At 37.6% G+C, this 21,131-nt stretch overlaps 1 protein-coding gene and 1 long non-coding RNA gene across 11 annotated transcripts in view; both read left to right on the top strand.

Annotated features, from left to right (window-relative positions):
• The window catches only part of mef2cb (myocyte enhancer factor 2cb), a 76,555-nt gene extending 74,448 nt beyond the window's left edge, over positions 1-2,107 (top strand). For 3 of the 7 annotated variants that reach the window (XM_084413504.1, XM_084413507.1, XM_084413503.1), the window contains one exon: positions 602-2,011. In XM_084413504.1, the coding sequence (XP_084269630.1) occupies positions 602-965 (364 nt within the window). In that variant the 3' untranslated portion in view covers positions 966-2,011. Of the gene's footprint in view, positions 1-601 lie in introns of all 7 variants that reach the window. The other 4 variants (XM_084413505.1, XM_084413506.1, XM_084413502.1 and 1 more) reach the window with 3 other exon arrangements.
• Positions 2,108-6,595: 4,488 nt separating this feature from the next.
• The window catches only part of LOC311293247, a 41,594-nt gene continuing 27,058 nt past the window's right edge, over positions 6,596-21,131 (top strand). The window contains exons 1-2 of one of the 4 annotated variants that reach the window (XR_014627909.1): positions 6,596-6,678; positions 8,535-8,609. This is a non-coding gene — a long non-coding RNA (uncharacterized lncRNA). Of the gene's footprint in view, positions 6,679-8,523; positions 8,610-8,777; positions 8,940-11,393; positions 11,562-21,131 lie in introns of those variants that run through there. The other 3 variants (XR_014627910.1, XR_014627911.1, XR_014627912.1) reach the window with 3 other exon arrangements.

The following is a 21,131-nucleotide window of genomic DNA, read 5'->3' on the forward strand; positions in this document are numbered from 1 at the left end:
CCTCAGTTCTCAGCATGTCCAAAAAGCCAAGACAATGTTGATTCTCTTTTTGCCATCATCGGCGTTTGTTTAAAACAGGTGATTCCCTGGAGGTTTAGCTGCTCCATGTCAACCTTTAATGCTCATTGTGACAACTCCCACACCATACTCACGTCAAAGTAGCCGGAGCAACTTTTCTCAATTAACAAGACACGCACAAGCGAGTGACGTATGCCCAATTTCCTGCGAAAAACATCTGGACAAGTGTAAAATATAAACTCTTATAATAGGCTTAGCATAGTGAATCAGGTTAAGACAAACATACGTTTTAGAAGAAGAAGTGATGAGGTATTTTGTTCATTTTGAACAACAGCTAAAAAAAATGACATAGTGTACCTTTAATATGTGCAACTTTCTCGCACTTTCTCTTACTGGTCTTTGTCACTATATAGGAAGTAAACATCTCTTTTATTTTCTAAAGTAATGCAGCGTTTTCTTTCTGCAATAACCATGTTTTTAGACAAATGTCACTGATTTGATTGTATCTCTGCCACCTGTGTACAGGAGTGCACGAGCACTCGTTCCGATCCGTAACCCCCTTCATTTCCTTTCCTTCCTACAGAAATTGCTCTAGCTCTCACTTATGTCAGGGTTCAAATCTCTCCCTGCCCTCTACTCAAAGCCTGCACATCAAGTCCGAACCTGTTTCTCCTCCTAGAGATCGATCCAGCAGCACCACACCAGGCGGCTACGGCCAGCTACCGTCTCACCAGCAGCACCAGGGCCCGCTCACACAGGGGCGCCAGGACTCGGGACGCTCCCCGGCCGACAGCCTCAGTAGCTGCGGCAGCTCGCACGAGGGCAGCGACCGCGACGATCACCGTCCCGACTTCCATTCGCCCTTAGGATTGGGCCGGCCCGGCCTGGACGAGCAAGACAGCCCATCCATCAAGCGCGTCCGCCTCTCGGAGGGGTGGGCCACATGATAAGCGATGCCCCCCTTGGACAGCCCAATCCTCGACCTTGACCTCCCCGCGCGATGCCACGTGGTTCCACGGCGCCTCACTCGTTCTCGCTTTCTCTCTGCCGTTTATGACAAGTCACAATCATTGCTCTCCCCTTATTCTCTGATTTGCTGTGGAGAGGGGAGGAAGTGCTCCCGAAATGACCTGTAACATTTGTTTTTAACTATTATTATTTCATCAGAGTGTGTCTGGTATACGTATTGTTGTGATTGACGGGTTTTCAGGGAGGGAAACGTGAAGGAGGACTAGTACAAACCGGGTCGGGGAGGGTTTAGTGGGCGGGCTACTATGCATTACTTGTGCAGTGTGTGGAATACAATGTAAAGAATTACCAGATATGCATATATATTTACACGTTGTGTAGGTGTACATGTATGCAGAGTAAGAAACCAACAAAAAGTGTCAGGTACTCTTGGATCTTGTTTTCTTTTTTCTTTTGTTTGTAAAGTACTTGCCTCAGTGATGTTCAGCCACACGAGGAGCACAGCAGAGAGGTGACAGCTTAGCACTTGAGTTGTTGTACCAGTACAATATGTACAGAATCTTTTGTTCCTTTTTTTTTCTTTTTTTTTTTTTAGTGCCACTCTATTCAGAGGGCCCCTTCGCTAAATGTATGTTATGGGTGACAATGTCATGTTGCAGGTTCAACGTATTGTACATAGAGACAAGGCTGGGACACGGGGGGAAGGGTCAAGGTTGGTAAATATTGCTGATTTCACACAAACAAAACTGTTATGCAAGAATTTCGAAGGATTGTACAGATATATGTGCAGGTTCCTTGGTTAAGTTATGGGGGAGTGGGTATTTCAGGAAACAAAAACTCTCCTGCTGAAGGAAAGGAAATAGCAGGACAGAGTGGCATCGCCAAGGTGAAGGACTTTAAATTAAGAGCCATGTTACTTCAGTCTGATGACATTTAAACCTAGGACTTGCAGTTGTTGTTCAGTATTAAAAGAGGAAAAAGAGAAAAAAAAAATGTATGATACACTTGCTTCTATTTTCATATCAAAAAGGAATACAATGCAAAGCATTTTTGTGGCTTTTTGTAGTTTATAAGAGCCAGAATGTGTTTTGATAGCTTTGCTTATACGAGAAATGATAGTAAAAGAATGAGAAACCTTGGGCTTTTTAACCATAAGCCATGAAATCTGAGACAGTGAATCCTTGCTTTGCTCAATGTTTTTTTTTTTCTCTCTCTTTCTCTCCCTCTCTCTCTCGCTCTCTCTCTCTCTCTCTCTTTGTAGAAGTTTTGTTTTTAAACGTGTATTTCTAAGTATATTGAATAATAATATTAAGAATCTTTTTAAAGAATCTGTGAAATTAACATGCTTGTGTATAGCTTTCTAATATATGAATATATATGATAAAAAAAATTATGGTCATAACTTTTTCCCCCATTACAGGGAATATGTGCAGTTGCACACGTGTTTTTTTTTTTGTTTTTGTTTTTTACCGGACTGAGTCTTTCAGGGGCAAATACATTCAGAATTACATTTTAAAATTGAAGTCACACTCATAAATATGCCCCCCTTTTTTTATAAAGCACAAGATATTTGTCCTGGTCTGGAATATTCACAACCTTTTAAAGTTTCCCGTGTCACATGAATCGGCATTGCACTGAAGATTCTATAAGATAAGTCAGCACAGTCATACCTCATGACTGCTTGTGTAAGCTTGTATCATCATTTAGTGGATTGTGACTAGTTTTGTTCAGTTGTTATACATATCTATCATTGTGCATTCTGTGATTTTGACAGGACATATGTTAGTCTGTTTTTTCTACCAAAGACAAAAAAAGTGATGTTGTGTTTGCCGATCCATTATCCTTTCTGGGTTTGAGACCATTGTGTTTCTTCACAAGATGTTCATGCTAGTGGCTGGTACCTCTGACTCACCCTCCCAGTGCCTCAGATTACCTTTCAATGAGTTGGTCTTGTCGAGAATTTGGAACATTCTCCTCTAACTAACGAGTGTACAGTATTGTGAAACAATGCCATTGTTTGTTATATAGATTTCAACTGTCAATATATGACTCTCCGGTTATTTTTATTTTATTTATTTTTGTTCCTTTTTTTTTTTTGATTGAGCTTTTCTGTTTCTCTCTATCTCTCTCTCTCTCTCTCGAGTGTTGTTTCCATTAAGTATATAAATAACAAAATAAAAAAAATGAAAAAAAAAAAATGCTGAAAAATTCTGTAGTAACAAATGTAGCTTGTATAAACCTACAATGGGTAAGGTTGAAAGAAAGTGTCTTTTTGTTTTCTAACCAGGAGAAAGAGGCTTTCAGCGGCACAAGCTGGACTTTGTCGCCACTTGAAGACAAGATGTCATTAAATTAAAACCACATCTCTGTATCTCAAGGGACTTGATTCAGCTGTATGTAGTAAAAATTAATGTATGGAATAAAAATTGTTTCTCCTGCTGGGACTAAAAAAAAAAGGTATTTGTATTTTGAAGAGAATTCAGTAAAGTTACTGGCTTTCTTAGTTACACAGACGTCCTGGTGTGATTTTTATTGTGTTCTGTCCCTCGCCTTGATTGCAAGATAGCTTTGTGAAAATGTTTTTAGCCAGGTAGCTCCAAATCAAACAAAGTTATTAATCACAGAAGCATCCATGCAGAATGATAAGGCTATTATGCTTTTATGCAGCAAAAGAGACTGTGGTCATCATGTCTGGGCATATCTTCACACAGAGGTGTAGCTACACACACACAAGGCTTTACCACTTTGGATTTTGACTTTTCTAAATAAAATAGGCCTATTAGATCATATTTATCATTCACACATTCATTAAACCACTCAGAACATTTTAGTTTACAATTTATGTTGCCAAATCTTCACGTGTAGGCTCCATGTTTTTTATCGTTTTTTGGTGTGTTTGTTTGTTTTTTCGATTGTAGGCCTTTAGTTATCCTAAAGGATGCCCTGAATCTTAAAATATTTCATTCAATTAACTCTCCAAGTATAGGCTATCACTCGAAGATTTACGATAGCCCGAGTCTGTAAACGTAAAATAAAAAAGTGGTCGCGGTCAGACTGGTTTTTGTTTTTGTTGTTTTTTAGCCAATCAGAAGGCTTTCAGCGTCTTTCTGTCGCGTGCACAGTGTCCAGTCCATATATGGAAACCGGAAGTTGAGAGCGTGATAGTAGATGAACTTGGGGCACTTTCAAGAGTTTGAAGGATGCAAAACCACGGCACGTACCAGATTTCTCACCTGTCAAGAACGGCCTATACAGGTAAACATCTTAAAAGGAACACTGGGAGTATAATAAAGAGACCCAAAAGTCATTAAACATTGGTATATCGTCCTGTTTGAGGGAGGTAAGAGCTTAAAAACGGTTAAGCAAACTTTAACAAGGTTAATATTAACGACGTTTTTCGCTTTGCTTCTGCTTTCAAAAAGTAAATATAGGCTATATTGTCTGGTCAGCATGGTAACGCCAGCGTGACAGGGTTGTGCAACGAGGGGCGTTGGTGGTTTTTATAATGAACATTCTAGAATGGCTGACTTAGCCCACAACACCTGCCTGTCATTCATTCTTGTAGGTTCTTATCTTTCCCCCCTAAAAAATATTTAGCTCCTGCACATTAAGCAGATAACATATGTTTGTTATTTAAATTCCAACCAAAAAGCTAACATATAGCCTGTGTATTAGTCAATTTGTAATAGACTAGGCTATAGATTTAATATGTGAGTCGACTTGTGAATATGTAATGGTTTATTAATCTTTAAATAGGCCTATTGTATAAAAATAATGAAAAAGTGTCAGATCTGAGGTGACCCAATGCAAATGAATTGCGTTATTGTGGAAACAGCATAGGGTGTTGAAGAGACAATGAATCCTTTTGGCCACAAGATGTCACCATTGTTCATATTTTAAAATATTATGACCTCCTTTATTTGATTGCATTCACACGCTTATATACGATGAAACAGAGATTACCGAACTAATCACTGTCAGCTGCTTTAAACGATATTTATAGGCTACTGCACAAATTCGGCATAGACTACACATTCATACTCTTCGATTAGGCTTTCATTTGAATGTGCATTTTATTTGTATTGGATTTTAATTGTATATGCTATTTGTTTTGATTGCATTTTAAGAGATTTCCAGCTAGGCTATTTTATCATTAATTGCTGTTGGCCTCAAAATAGGCTATAACATTTGTAGTGCATTAAAGAGGCCAATTTCATCACATATATTCTTTTACTTTCACAGTATATTCCCTGTGTATGCATTTTCTAACGTTGATACCTGGTTTATATATATATATATATATATATATATATATATATATATATATATATATATATATATATATATATATATATATATAGGCTATATATATATGAGTAGTCCTATATAAAACATAACATGTTATATCTAAAATGTAAGTGTTTTTGAAAGTCTGTAATGATCGAGAAGAAAGTCACAACAAAGAGATTATTTCAACGTTTAATCAACAGGTTTTCGTCAGGCATTATGTTTTCTTTATATGCAGCATGACAGAAGATGTTCTCATTTAAATCACACTTTCAGAAATCTTTCAAAAATACATTGTATAAACACAAACGAAAGAAAGAGAATCAATCAAAGGCGCACTTTACTTTTGAAAGACTTAGCAGTTTACATTTCCTGCCAATTAAATCTTGGTTCGAAGTTTAGATTATGTGAACAATTAATAACCGCGGGTTTCCAAACACATACACAATTAACAAATTAACACGTAGGCCTATGAGTGGTTAGTTGAGCAAAAAAAAAATGTGTTCGTTTTTTTTATTTTTTAAACGTATTTTGATAATCCCATCCCCAATTCGATTAAACATTTGAACGCTGTGAAACTTCCCACGATTCAAAATAATAAAAATTTTTTTTTTTTTTTTTTTTTAAATAACAGATCATAATAAGCTCATTCTGACTCCAGACATAATTGAAAATTAATTTTGCTTCAAGATTCAAAGGTGGCTTTCTGCAGAAAATGAACAAAAACATGCAATAGCAGTTCCTCTGGATTTACAGAAAGAAGAAAAACTACGTTCCTTTTAAGTTACACGGCCTTTGGTCGTTTTTAATCAGCCATATGCAATATGTCATTTTTGATTCCTCTATTAGCTATTATTGCAGATGATTTGGCAATAATAGCTCATCGAAAATTACTAAATTACCAGATGAATAAATAGGCCTAAATATAATTTTTAAATATAGGGCCCTACATAAAATCAATACAAATTTCGAAACACCTCGAAGACATTTTATGCTTAATAGAAAGGAGGCTTGAATGCGTTTTTAACTAGCCTACATCAAGAAAATATGGTAAGTTTAACGTTGTTTTATGAAGATGAAATCGAATGGGCAACATTATAGTGTTAGAAGTTTGAAAATTGTTATCACAATGTAAAAAAATAAATAATAATAATTAAGGCTCATAAATGCATCATATGATAACGCATTTATAATCTGTCTTATTGACCATCAGTGCCTGCGATTTTTTTTTTTTTTTTGAGAAGTAAGACTTTGTCTCTTTGTTTTCCAGCACATTTCCTGGCTTTATTAAAGGCTCTGGCTTAAGTGGACGCGGAGAGAATGAACGAGCAGGACTTTCCTCCATATTTCCCACAGTTGCCATGCAGGTGTCCGACAACCTCGCGGTACTGCATATCATTTAGAGTAAGAGCTGTTAGTCATCACTCATAATTGAGGCCGACAAAAATATAACCGGATCTAACAAAGAAATCTATCATAAACCGAGTATTTGGATAAATGGTGTGAAAACTGTTGCGTAGTCCATGTGTGTGTGCTGAATTTTATTTCCCAAAAATAGACAATTTTGAAACGTGTCTACGAAAAGAAATGGACGCAAAACTCCTATAATTTAAAGAAAGCGATTATTTATTTATATTTACTTCAATAGTTGCTTACAATTTGAAATCGTTGTAGCCTCAATTCGTTATGATAACTCGTCTATTTAGATGGAAGCTTTTATAGAAAAAAGAAAACCTTATTCATAAACAAATATAATTATAATGATAAATTGCTTTTAATTTGTGAATGGTATCGCATGGAATTATCGCTCGTGTCCAACTTAAATCGTTCCATTTGTTTCTGCAGCAGTTTCCGTTAGAGCATTGCACCACTAGATGTCGCCGCGTGTTACGGAAATGCATCTTAGGCTACTTCGAATGAATTTCTCGAGAATCAATGGCTGAGGCAATATTTATAAAAGGCTTGGAATTTAATTTAGTTTAACATGGAAATTGCTGTCTTACACGTTAAGAGAAATTGGGATAGCCTGATCAATTGTCATGTGGTAGACGGAAAATATAAATGTAGTCTTAGTTGAAAGGGGGAACTTTGAGAAACCTGAAGTTTTTTTTTTTTTTAGTTTTTAATATATTTGTAAATACTAAATACCCACCGTCATTTCTAATTTCTGAATGTCTGTTAATCGTGAGGTGTGCACTACATTATTCGGCAGAGCTGAACAATGGAAAGAAAGCATGCATGTCTTTGTATTGAATTACCTGGAAACCAGCCTCTCCTCTGCCTCTCCGCGCCTCTCTCTCGCTATCTATCACACGTTTAATTGACTTAAACAACTCTCTAATCATATCTTATACAAGTTATATAGCTAGCTATATATTTAGTATTGAAGATGTAAAAAGAACAACAACAAAAAAGAGAGAAATGAGGTGGAGAATGAAAAATAAGCCACAATGCTCGTTTAGACGCTATAGACATTTTATATTTTCATGTTCCTATAATTTACACTCGTAAGTGTAGAGGCTGGATTACAGATGCTAAAAATGGCCCTAAATATATGTTGTTCTCCCTTTTTTTATCTACATCTATAATAAGAATGTTATTAATTTTATATTTTTAATTAACAGCCTAGTCAAGATTTTAGAACACATTGGGGAAAAAACGATATGTCACATCGATGATAATGTGTGGGAGAAGTGAATACAAAAATCCTACAATTTTATTTGTATTTATTTTGTTCGTTGTGAAACGTCGATTTTTATGGGCATCGTAAACCGTCTCAAAGTTGTTAAAATACTTTTTTGATTATATATTAGGGATGTCATCATGAATGCTCTGAAATCCCTTTTAGTTCTCCGCGAAGTCGAAATCTGACTAGCCTATATATATATATATATATATATATATATATATATATATATAGCCTGTGTCCTATTCATTTTATATTAACTAAGACTAAACTCCTCAATGGCTAAAAAAAAAAAAAAAAAAAAAAACAACTTTAAAATGCTAAGAATTTAATGCAAAAAAAAAAAAGTAGCCTACAGTACAAATAACAAAAATATATTTAGATTATAAGACAATAAATTGGTTTCATTATCCAATAATGGCACACAATAATTGTGTGTTATTATTCCAGACGTGGTGAGTCATTGTCACCCATTATAGTTTATAGGAGCTGTGGGAAAGTTTGAAACCCTTTTCTCTGTAGGTTTTAAATATGCATAAGTATGGTAATCGCGGTCCTGCTGTGTTGCAAACAGGCGCAGCAGAGCACACATGTGCTACACAACTTCGGACCGTACGAAGTCGCCAAGATGAGGACAGACAGAGTCCAAGTAAGTCCTATTTCTCTCATTGACGTCTGTTCGTATAAAGAGGTACAGGCTGCAAGGCTGTCTTAAGTTTGTTTTAGGCGGAAAACATGCGAGCACGTGTGTTGACCCATTGGGAGTAAATCTTTACGCGTGCTCGTCTGACCACTTCTATTGGGTGCCAGATCAGTTGAGCAAAGGTTTACAAGATGAAGATCAGACGCTTTACGATGAACTATGAAGGAGAGATGCCTAAGATTGCGCACAAAAAGTTATGGGAAAGAGTCATGTCTCGAAAGTGAACGCAATAATATTAATAGGAAACGGATATTAGGCCTAATGATGACTTTAGCGGTAAGTTTTGAGGTCGACGATGTTTGTGTGAATGGCAAGTTCAAAGCAATAGATTTCGTTTGTCAATTAATTTTCTAAGGATTTGCCTCATGATTTCATGTTTTCTTTTTGCAGACGAGTTATGTGGTTTAAGGCAACTAGAAAATTATATATAGGATGCTAATTTTTGAATTATGTATTAATTTACAAAATGTACACCAAAATGTCTTCTATTCTAATTATTATGTTAATACTGTTAGGTGCACAGAAACATAATTTGTACTTTACTCATTTTATTTCGTATAGGCGTCTCCAAATTGTATGCGAATATTTGCTTTGTCTAATAGGCTGTAGTATCTGTTAACCGACTGTTTCTGAATGAGAGATGTTCTAAATTAATGATATGCTAATGTGACAATGCTCTCTGTGTCTTTTTGTTTGAGCCGTTCAAATGTCTTTGTTCGCTCATAATGCTTTTGAATGTGCATTTTATAATATTTCTATCTATTGGCGGGTCCTAAAGAATGAATAAGAAAAAAAAAACACATTATGAAGTGTTGTTAAACCTACTCAATGGTTGAAATTGTACAATAATGGAGACAATGCTTTAGCCTATGCAATATAAAATCCGCATCGCGAAGAGCCAAAACACTGCCAAATGCGATGGAAATAAAGACAATACAGCCATCTTGAATGCAAAGGAAATTCAAATATACCTTTTAAATATGCATCAATATTAAAAATTATACACACGCAAGGACCAACTGCGGTGAAGATGTAAGAATGGCGGAGCAGGCGTCTCATTATGCATGATGGCTCCGCTTCTTTGCTGCAATATCGTCCAGTATTCACGCTCAAGAAAGGTGCTTCCTTTCAATAAAAACAGCAACTTGCATATTCTTCCGAAAAAAAGAAACAAGCCACCTCGAAGCCGATGAGGGGAAATTACTCCGACCGCTGAAAGAAAGGCTATGTTGGGGTATTTGCATATTTGATGCGCTAATTTCCCTGATGTATTTAAATATGGCTGCACGTAGCCGATAGGCTTGCTACGTCATTGGACGTGACCTCGTTGTAAAATTGAAACGTGAATTCGTTTTAGTCAAACACAAGTGCTAGCAATAATTGAGAACTGTGGAAGAATAAGAATTAGCAACATTTATTTGGAAACGTTTAGAATCTCCAATGAAGAGATGTGTTTAAAATCTGAACGAGGGTCAATAAAACGCTTTGCAATAATGACAATATAAAAATTATAAATAATAATTTACGGATATTCATTGTGTGAATTTGCGAGGGTTTGGGCGGAGGGTCTGGCCCCCTAATTAAGGTTTGAAGTCCCAACATATAATGTCAAAACAAAAGGTCTGGCATCAGGGTCTTACAAATGAATGTCTATTTTTAGGTCTATGTTCAAAGTTAGATTAGAAGCAAACCAGTGCCCGTATATTTAAATAAGCTATAACACTGGCGAACAGCAATCTCATTCGTCAGCTGAGGTAACTATAGCAACTGCACTTTTTGTTAGGGTCATCATCGGATGAGACATTGTCAAAACATAAACAATATAATTATTTATTTCTTCATTTGCATACAGCATAAATCTATTGTTTAAAAAGTATTTTGTTGACGTTGCACTTTGTGAAAATAAGACGCTGCCTTAATTTAAGTATAATCAACTTAGATGTTTAAGTCATTTCAACTTACATTACATTAAACTGACTTTAAAAAATGAATTGAATATTGTATAACAAAAAAGTAGAAAATTGTTTATTATTTTGATGAGGTAGGCCTAAATCAATGTAAATACACATGTTGTCTTAACTTATTGACTAAGTGCCAAACGAGAATTCACTGTAAAATTATTTCTCACACTGTAAATATTATTGCGTGTATAGCCTAGGCCTAAACATTCATGGCCTTATCTGCCTGCGTACACGCGCACTTTTTAGGTTATGGTAAGTTTAAAGTGTAAAGATTTCACTTTCTCTTTTCTTTTTCTTCACAAGCCATTACGTATCCGTGTGCAAGTTTTCTCCGAGCTAATGATGTCCTCTCAGTGTCAGATTGCCATTGCGTTCCGTCAGTCAAAACGTGTTGGGAAGAAGCGCTCGGAGCAAATTCATTACCGCAGTCAATCCGTAACCTGGTCTGGGAACTTGGGGCTAGTCCACGCCAATAGAGGAACAATGCCTCCTCAGTTCAAGTCCAACAAAAGACCTGGCGAACTTGTTTGAATTTCAGAGCACGTCCTTTCTTTCACAGAGAGGACTGCCCCCTCCCGAACACCCTTCATGAAAAAAAGAAAAGGAAAGAAAGGGGGGGGACATGCCGACCTTCTCTGCTCAACAGTGCACTTTTCTATTTGGTACTGCAGACAAATAGGTTATGGGAAACTTCTCAACCCCTCCTTCCTCCCTCTCTCCCCCTCTCACTGGCTCTCGCTTATACGGTAGCTGTCGTGCTCGTGCGCTTGGACTGCGCTCTTGTGAGAATCAGAGCCGCTGAGGCACGCGCAATCAACTGAGTATTAGCGGCAATTTTAAACCGAAAGCTCCTCGTGCACGCCGGCTTCTTTACCTACAGCAGGAGTTGCATCTGGTCACGTCGGCTTCGGCATAATTTAAAAAACCCTTTGCTCAAGTGAGTACATCTGGAGACACTTCTCATCCTTCTTTTTGTATGGCCATTACGAATAATATAGTGCTATTAGTCGCATTACAGACTTTGACAAAAGAAATTTCACATAATGGAAAATTATGCTTTTAAATTTATTCTCGAGGTAAAATAACCATTGTAGAACAATATCATGTTAACACACTTTGAACTGATCTAACACAAAGCACTGGTCTCAAGGCCAAAGTCTCATGCAGTGATAGCCTACTATATGTATGGGTGACAGTGGCATAACTTGTCATTGTGCGCAAGGGAATTTAATTTTGCATGTTGGGATAGAAAATATGATATATCTTCTCCGGGCAGTGATTCATCAATCACACATTTTATCTTTTCACACCAATTTCTGAGATGTTATGTGAGCTGTCATTACTTCTAATTTAATCACTGTAATGTTGATCAGTCCTCTTTACGATTATTGGAAGAAGAAACACAAATAGATCTTTGTTGTCGTTTCAGGAGAGGCAGGCAACTTTTGCATGTGTACATGTTCTTATACATAATGTGTTGATGCTTAGACTAGTTATAGGTGAGCTGAAAATTGCAAAGAGTCAAATGTTTTGTTCCTATTGATTTTAGCTTTGCTTTGTGTTTGCATGTTTTGATTCTTATTCATTGTGGCAGTACAACAGCTCTATAAGGCCTGAATAATGCTATGAGTTTTACAAATGAGGTCTAAGTTTTCCAACTTCAAACTATTAGTTTTGCCTTTATAAACTTAAATGAACTGTTGCTGAGAGTATGTGTCTCACCCTGGGCCAATTATTCAAAACTGCTGTTGTGACATGGTTCAACTAAACCAATTCAGTCAGAAAGCCATCATTTCACCAATTTATATGACCTTAAGCAAGGCCAAAATTAGAGACCTATAAGGCGAGAGATCCTGTAGGCCTAATAGAACACCTTCTGTGCTGACATCCATATTGTGACAGGTGGCTCAAATAGCTTATTCAGTGAGTGGAAAAATTAAATGAAGACACATTTTATAAGATAAGTGATATAGATAATTTTATTGCATATGTTCTGCAGCTTTGCAAACACAGAGAGAGAGAGAGAGAGAGAGAGAGAGAGAGAGAGAGAGAGAGAGAGATGCACTGTGAGTCCCACATTCTGAAACCCACACAGATGCTGGAAAGTCAGCATCACGTTTTGAATGATATGTTTGTTATCCACTTATACTTGCACTCAATTACAGTTCTTGTGGAACAGAAAGTCCACGTGAATATGTAATCAATTGAAAAAAAATAAGGATTCTGATATCAGTGGTCAGAAAATGAGGGCATCAACATCTACTAACGATGGAAATCACCGTACTCTGTCTAAAGTGCGATCTGCTATATTCTGCTAAACATACCTTTGCGTGTTGTCTGTCAATGCCAATGCCAGAGGAATGATCGCAAGACTCCTTGTGAGCATTTCTATTCGGTCGCACAATCTAAAATCCTCGTGATCGAGGGTGATTGGCATTGCCTCTGAAATATTTCCATCAAGTAGTCTGTGCTCGTCGTTGAAAAATGCATTATGCGTACAGAAATAGTGCGTGCAGGTTCGCAGCTTCAACCTGCACGAGGGAAACAAACGCACTCTGGAGATTTCTAATGACATCATCATCATCATCATCATCATCGCCTTGCACTCCCGTGGTCCGAGACCTTTGACCTTCTCTGGCTGGTCCATATTTTGGTACTGGAAGCCCGTCCCCCCCGCTTACCCCCTCCGCCCCCCCACTCCTCGAGATGTGGCCCTGTTCCCTCTCTCAGACCGCTGGCAGCAGCAACACAATCCTCCTCTCGTCTCTCTCATAGCAGCTCTCAGGGATCTGTGGCATTACCGATCTCCTCCGTGCACGGACAACCTGCCACCACTCGGCCAAAAATAAGAGAGAGATCTCTCCATTCAGTGCCGAAACAAACGCGATGTTATTTCCGTGTGCACTTTTTTCCTCTGGAAGCGGATTTTTTTTCCCTTTGTATAATCTCGCTGCTGGTTCCGTGGGATATCTATCGCTGCTGCCACGATTTAATAGAGCCAAAGGAGCCTTTTGTGAGATTGGGAGGTAATTTGCAATGCAAATGATGGCCTGTGCGAGGATGACTGCTTCTTATTCGACAGGCTCCCTCACTCCAACTCTCATATTGTTTTAACGTTAACTGCTCCGATGTCAAATGGATTATAGCTTCCGTTTTGATTCTCATTACCCTGTGAAGAAACTGTCATTTATTTTTCTTGCGAGCGCACCTACTTTTTAAGAACTACAAATGACAATTGTGAAGTCCCGTGCCTGTTTGTATTGTGTTTTTAGCAACTTCTCCACTTGGATTTATTCTTACACAAGACACGGAGGTATCCGGGGATTACTGTTGTGGAATTGGAAGCGAGTTGTTATCTTTGGTTATCTAGCTGTATGAGTATTTTGCACTTCATAAAGCTAGATAACCGAAAGTAAAAACTGCCTCCTGGATCATCGAAAACTCTGGATGCCTAATGACACGAAGATATACATTTAGGCTACAAAAAGAAAATGTGTTAGGGTGTATTATATGTGTCAATACCTTTGGAGAGCTGATAGCTACACACAATGTCAGACAGAATTTGGGTTTTTATTATTTATTTTTTAGGCTTCATTTAATAGCCTATTATGTTGCTTTGAAAAGTAGGATGTGCTTTTTTTATTCATCGCTCGCGCGCAAAAAAAAAATGCAAACCAAAAAAGTCAGCTTCGTTTTTCCCTAAGGAAGTATTGTTTTACGCAACGGAATAAATTAATTGACGTGCAGGGATTAAATTAATAATATTCGAGTTTATATGCTCTCACCAATTTACTGAAAATTGACACGTGAAGAGAGAGGAACCCACGTGCTCACTATTTATTTCAGCTCGGTCGCCTTTGGCCAGGAAACGGCGCTGGCATCCCAAACAGAAATAATTAGGACATATAGAGAGAGCTGACAAAAATGAAAAGGGGTGGGCACATGGGGAGCGAGGGGGTCGGTCCTCCTTAATTGATTCCGTTAAACGGAGCGCAGTAGATGTGAACGACTGGACGCTCCCATTCCCACGCTCGAGGGCAAGTGGCAATGCCACGGCCCTATCCAGAATATGACAGACAGCGCCGGCGGGCTGGGGGGGGCTGGGGGCGACATGGGTCATGAAAAGATGTCAAGTGCACCCGACTCATCTGCATCCCTTTAGAAAGTGGCGACCGTTCCCAGCCTCAGCAGACGCGGGCCCCAAAGCAGGAACAGTAGTCTAACGGCTGTGAATATCTCACAGGCATCATAGCTATATACGCTGCCTCTGCTGAGCTGAATAAGTGTGGGAATAAGGCGTGTGTATGTAAAAGAAGTGGCGTATTGAGCTTGAAGTTTTGAAGCATAGCTTTGCTGCAGACCGCGTTAAAACATGACATCACCACTATTGTCCTCAAAGCGCTTGTATTTGAACTTGGCATGTGTGAGTTTTTTTTTTTTTTTTTTCTCTCTGGCTTAACGCCCTCTTATTATGGGCCTACTGTATTTATTCTTGGCAGCATATACTTTTAATATAGGTCAACTCTATTATGAATTTATTCAGGGTCGGTTAAAAAATAAGGTAGGCCTAATGCAAGTTAGTTGAAGATTAAATTAGATATTTTTAGAGGCCTAACACTGACCAAATTATTTAACCTTAACACATAATCTCTCATAAAGGATCATTTCAGTAACATTGTTAACACAGTGGAATTGTAATGTTATTAAAATGGCTGATATAAGAAATAGCTTTAAACACATTTGAAACTAAATAGTTAGTTTTAATATTTAGCCAAGAACGATTATAAAATAAAGAAATGCATGCATTAAAATGTATTGTTTTTATAATTACTATATGTATAGTTTAGTTTTTTTTATTATTTTTATTATGATGTTACAGATAAATGGGATAAATTGGATAAGATATAAATGTGCATTAAATATAGGCCTATTGCAAGAGGGAAAAATATATACACCTTTGTTTAAATGCCTGACAAGTAATTTTTATTATAGACTCTTGTCTGTGAATACTTGTTATAGCAGGGCATTAATTGTTACCAATATATATATTGACAGGCAATTACCAGAATCTACTGTGTAAATGCATTGTCACACAACAAAGGTGTGTGAAAAACAAAAGGCTGTTTTTTTTTGTAAGGCTAAGTTAATTTGACACATTTTTTCTGTTTCTTTGGGGAGGGGTGGGTTAGGTTTAATTTTAGCGTCTCACAAAATCATAGACTTTGTTTTTAGCTCACCAGTCAAACGCATCATAATTCCTCTTATGATAATGTTATGTGTCCTCTCGTTTTACATATCCAGCGCTGGCTTTGTATGCACCAGGACTTGACAGTCAATCTATTCAAAATGTCCGCATTGCAATTTAATGTGTACTGTTGAAAGGTTGAATGTCGTTCTGAATGTTTGCAAATCATTTGAGATCACCTTTCATTACAGCTATACCACATGCTTTGAGTGATAGAAATGGGTCAGGTTTTTTTTTTTTTTAAAGAAAATTAGTAATAGCCTACTATAAAGAAGAAAGCGCTACATAAGCCAGCGCTCTAACTTATAACATAAAAAATACATCATGGATATTGTATTTATTATTATTTATTTTTATCATTTATTTTTTGTGAGGATTTACTCCTGCAAGATATCTTGATTTAAAAAAAAAAGAAAAAAAAAGAAAGAAATCTTGTTTTATGGAAATGAGCAAAAAAACACAAAAGTGTACTCGCTCAGAGGTTGAACTAAATATTCAGCCTGTTTCCACGATTTAGGACCTGGATTGAGGTGAACTCCAATGTTCCTTTTGAATATGAATTTTTATGTAGTAGGCCGGCTGCCTGCAGCTCTATGAATGAGCCGTTTGCTATTGTGTGTGTGTGTGTGTGTGTGTGTGTTAGACAGTGGAGGCATATTGCTGTCTTGTAATTGGCTGAATACTATAACCATGGTGACCATGGTAGCTTATCAGTATTCATTGGGCAAGCAATCTTCATATTTTTGGCTACTCCACAACCTCCGCCTGTTCTCTGTCACAAACTGCAGCGCTTCTGCACAGTCGTCTTTAATACTGTGCTCGCTGAACTGTTAGCATTTGGTGAATTGACATGGTTTGTCATTTCTGCTTATTTCCTGGAATACATTTTGTTGTCCTCTAATTTAAAATATACTTAATCATTGGATGCTTAGCCTGTTTAGTTTTTAACTTGTTTTCTCAGTTCCATGCTTAGATTGTTACAAACAAATAGTCCAGGCTCTCTCTTCACTTTGATAAACGCATTTTGAGGGGAAAATAATTGCGTATGCAGTTGTAAATAGCATCTTTAACTAGATGTATTCAACCAAGGTGGGGCAAGAAACAAGAAACTGAATTTGATTAGATTTTTGTAATAGTGTGAAGATAATAGATAGATAGATAGATAGATAGATAGATAGATAGATAGATAGATAGATAGATAGATAGATAGATAGATAGATAGATAGATAGATAGATAGATAGATAGATAGATGTAGATAGATAGATGGAGTCTTCTGTACATTTCAGATCTGCTTAGCTAGATTTTTATTGATTGATTTTCAGGTTTACTTCTCAGTTTGTATGTCCCACAAATAATATTTTAGATTGATACATAGTGACATTTAGTTGCACATGCCTCATATTGATCATTTTTACAGTGTTGTAATGGGACCAAGTGCAGCTTGCTTTCTCACCACTGATTTCTTAAAAAGCGATTCACTAAGCTAAGTCACTAAGTTCATGTGTAAGTTTACTTCCTTCAAACTAAAGGAATAATGTGCCTTAAAATGTGCTGAGATGTTAAACAAGCAGATACATGTTGGCACAGAGCATCCTGTAGACCCGCCTCTTCTCGACCAGGTCACATGAACAATATTGTTCCCGCTGGTTGGAGTCGCTGTGGCAACAAGGGGGTGATCTCACATGCGTATGATGGCAATGTGCAAAAGCAGGACAGGTTCCATATATGTGTGTGTTTTTGTGTATTAGTGAGTGGAAGATTCTTCCACTTGAATGTACCTTTGTGTATGTGTTTGTGGAACTGTGATGGTATTAAGAAGCCACTCGAAAGTGTATGTGTGCATGTCTGCTTGCATTCTTATTTGCCGTGGTATTTGTGTGTAATTGTGTACATCACTCTTTCAAGGTTGCAGAAACAATCTGGTACCTCACACTGAAATCTTGATTTATCAGAGTCAATGCACAGCTCGTTGACATCTCAAAGCAGACAGATCTAGTGCCAAAATGTTAGTTAAAAAAGAACAACCCCGCAGCATGATTCATGGAGCAAATTTACTTCAGTGTTAAGATTTAGAAGCTGTACAGTGATTTGAAAAAAGTCAAAATGTTTTCTTTTGATATGTTACATATAACCCTTAGTAAAATGAGTAATTGCAAATGTCAATATTTCACTATTGAACACCACATTTAGTAGTTTGACCTATCTTGACCTTAACTTCCAAACCAGTTCAGTGTGAGGTTTTTTTTTTTTTTTTTTAAATGGTTGAATTATTGATTTGATCTGTTGTGAAACACTACTGTTGTTTTTGTCCAAAATCCATCATTGGGTATTATAATTCATTTAGTATAGTTCCTGGTAATGTGTGTAATTGTAAATATTCCATTGCATGATAATGACAGATATAAAATGGTACAAGATTGAGTAATATTTTTCCTCTAAGCCAGAAGTAATCTGTACAATAACAGCGATGACACTACATGCATTTGCAGTTTGACTGAGCATGTTTGTTCTCTGCTGAATTTAGATTATGCAAATTCTTAGAGCTATAAATAAGTCAATAACTGCGTCTCAAATACCCCTCAAAACAGATGAAAGAGCCTAAATGATGCATGTCATGTCAGTGAGAAGTTTGACAATATGATTTACATAAAAGTAATGTATTTAAATGTTACATTACTCATAAATGATCATTTTTACTATTTTATATAGTATATTTTAATTTTAAAATAATATATTGAAAGGAATATATCGATATATTTTAGAAATCTTTCAGGAGTGAATAATGCGGTTAAAACACAGCTATATAGCGGGTTTGTGTGCAGAAAAACCATTAGCACTTTGACCGTAATAATCAGTTTGGATTAAATCAGAATAATTAGATTTGTACCAACTCATTTTTCAGAAAATCTGAGCAGAGCAGTGTGTGTGTGTGTGTGTGTGGCTAAAAACATGGGTTACAATCCAAAGACAGCATTTGTCATACATGCGAGTAATGTTGCACAGTGAAGTGCTGCATGTTCGCATACTTACATTTGAATCGCTTGATTCTATGCAAATTTAATGCATGCGGACTCATGCATATATGCGGAAGCTCCAGACTCTCTGCTTAATATCCTTATTAGTAACGTGGGAATTAAAAATTTATCATGCAGGTGGGGTAGGCGAAGGGTGCCCCACAATCTTCCCAGAATCGCATTGCAGACTCTGGGTAGGGAGGAGGTGGGCTGGGCTCCGTCAGCGCAGTAGCATTTCCTTCAAGGTGCCACCATCTTAAAGAATTTAGCAGTGGTGAGCATGCGAAAAGGATAGACCTAAAATGTCCGCTGGCACGCGCTTGATTACAAGCCCACCTCGCATGTTCCAATAAGGTGCCACCGCGTTCGCATAATCACGCTCTCCAATTAGGAAATTAGCTAGCGTCGCTGGCAAGATGCGACTCAAGAAACCCATTTGCATGCATAAACCCGCCCCATTATTGTCAGCTACATATGTGAATTGCTTGTGGCAAGCCATGTACTTATCCGGCACAACACATGCGCCATATTCCAACACAGCATGGAATCATTCACATTTCACCCACTTTGTATTCATCTTTAGCCGTGTGCAAGTAGAAAATTCCGGATGAATATTTAGTTGCTACTTTATGTGGAATTGTGGCCCTTGGCTAATGTTAAAAGAAAGCCAATTCCTGTGCATTTAACACATTTTGACATGTTTCAATATGATTGTGTTGAATGTGATTTCATTTAATGACCATCTCGATTATTGTAAAAAGGTCACAATATAAAATGGCGCCCCTTTGACGGAGATTAAAGTTTTTAATCATCGAATTAACATTAAAATGCCCTTTTGGCAAATTTAACAATCATTTGAATCGAGATTCTGTCGTAACATTTGCACAGCAGTGTTGTGCCTGGTTGCTTGCTGTCTTTAGAAGGAGTCACTCAGAGGAATAGCTATTCCTCACTCGGGCTCCACTCCATTCCACGGTCTTAATTATTTCAAAGGTGGCTGTCTGGAATGGAACTCGCTATATGACACTTCCATTTGCATTACCTTTCATCTCCGCGCGTCCTCTTGGCACTGCCGAGGCAGGAGTGCTAGAAATGACTCTTAATGCTTACCTCTTTTGTATATCACCCCCTTATAGAAGCACAAAAACATATAGAACGCTGGCATAGCAGCCTTGCATAATGCCACATGCGTGTTCCACCTGCAAATATATTCAATCTGAAATTAGATATAGGTTTACTTAGAGAATATAGCGCTTCCCATTTATGGTGATCAACCATCCAACGGGATAAAATAAATACTAATAATAGAAGGCCAAGCTAAGATTATGTCAATGTGCTACGTGCATCCATCAGCAGGACTGACATCGGGTGTCATAGAGTGATGGGCTTCTTTAGAGTCCTTTGAATTTAGTGTGGAGGAAAGTATCAAAAAGACATGATATTATAGTGCCGAGTGGCAGTGAGGCATTCTCATGGAGAACGGACAGTTACATGAATCACACCGCCATGGTCCTGTGTTATCCTGGTTCGGGTAGAGTTACTGCATGACTTCTACAGATGGGGTGGTATAATGAGGCGGCATCAGTGAAGATCTGTTTCATGTGCATTTGTTGCTGTCAGTTAGGTATTTGTGCATGTGTATATATTATACTCCCGCACACACTTTTGTTGAGAGTATTGCGCGCACCTTTATCTGCTCGGATTGTTCAGAGACGAAAGGTCCGCGCAAATGTCCTCTTGAGCCTGTCATGTAGACTACCGTCAGCGGGTATATCTGAGAAGTGTTAATTAGCGTGAAAGTGGGCAACAGAGGTGTCAGCAAAACTCCCTCCCTCTCGCACCCACCCACACATACACACTTATACCTGATGTGTGCAACCTACCTCCACCTCAACCCCCCCCACACTTCTAGACCGCCGTTATGAGAGCCGGCCGAATTTAATTAAATTCCTGCATGTTTTAGATTCAGCCTGTCAGTGGTTAATGGGAGTAAACGAGAGTATCTCCTGTACTAAACGTGTTGAGAAATGAGATTAGAAAGAGTAAATGTTGGTGGCGTAGACGAAAAAAGGACAACAATAAAGACAATAGGCAACAATCATTCACATAGTCTCAACCGTTTTGTGCCACATGGCCGAACAAAGCATTATCCACAGCTGGACTGATGTTTTTTTTATTTTTTTTTTTATTGAAATGTCGTTTGAGACTCTAAGGTCCTGTTTCCATCTGTTATTAGGATGCGTTTCA

The sequence above is a fragment of the Rutilus rutilus genome (genome assembly GCF_951802725.1).
Source record: "Rutilus rutilus genome assembly, chromosome: 7".
In the NCBI taxonomy this organism is placed as follows: domain Eukaryota; kingdom Metazoa; phylum Chordata; class Actinopteri; order Cypriniformes; family Leuciscidae; genus Rutilus; species Rutilus rutilus.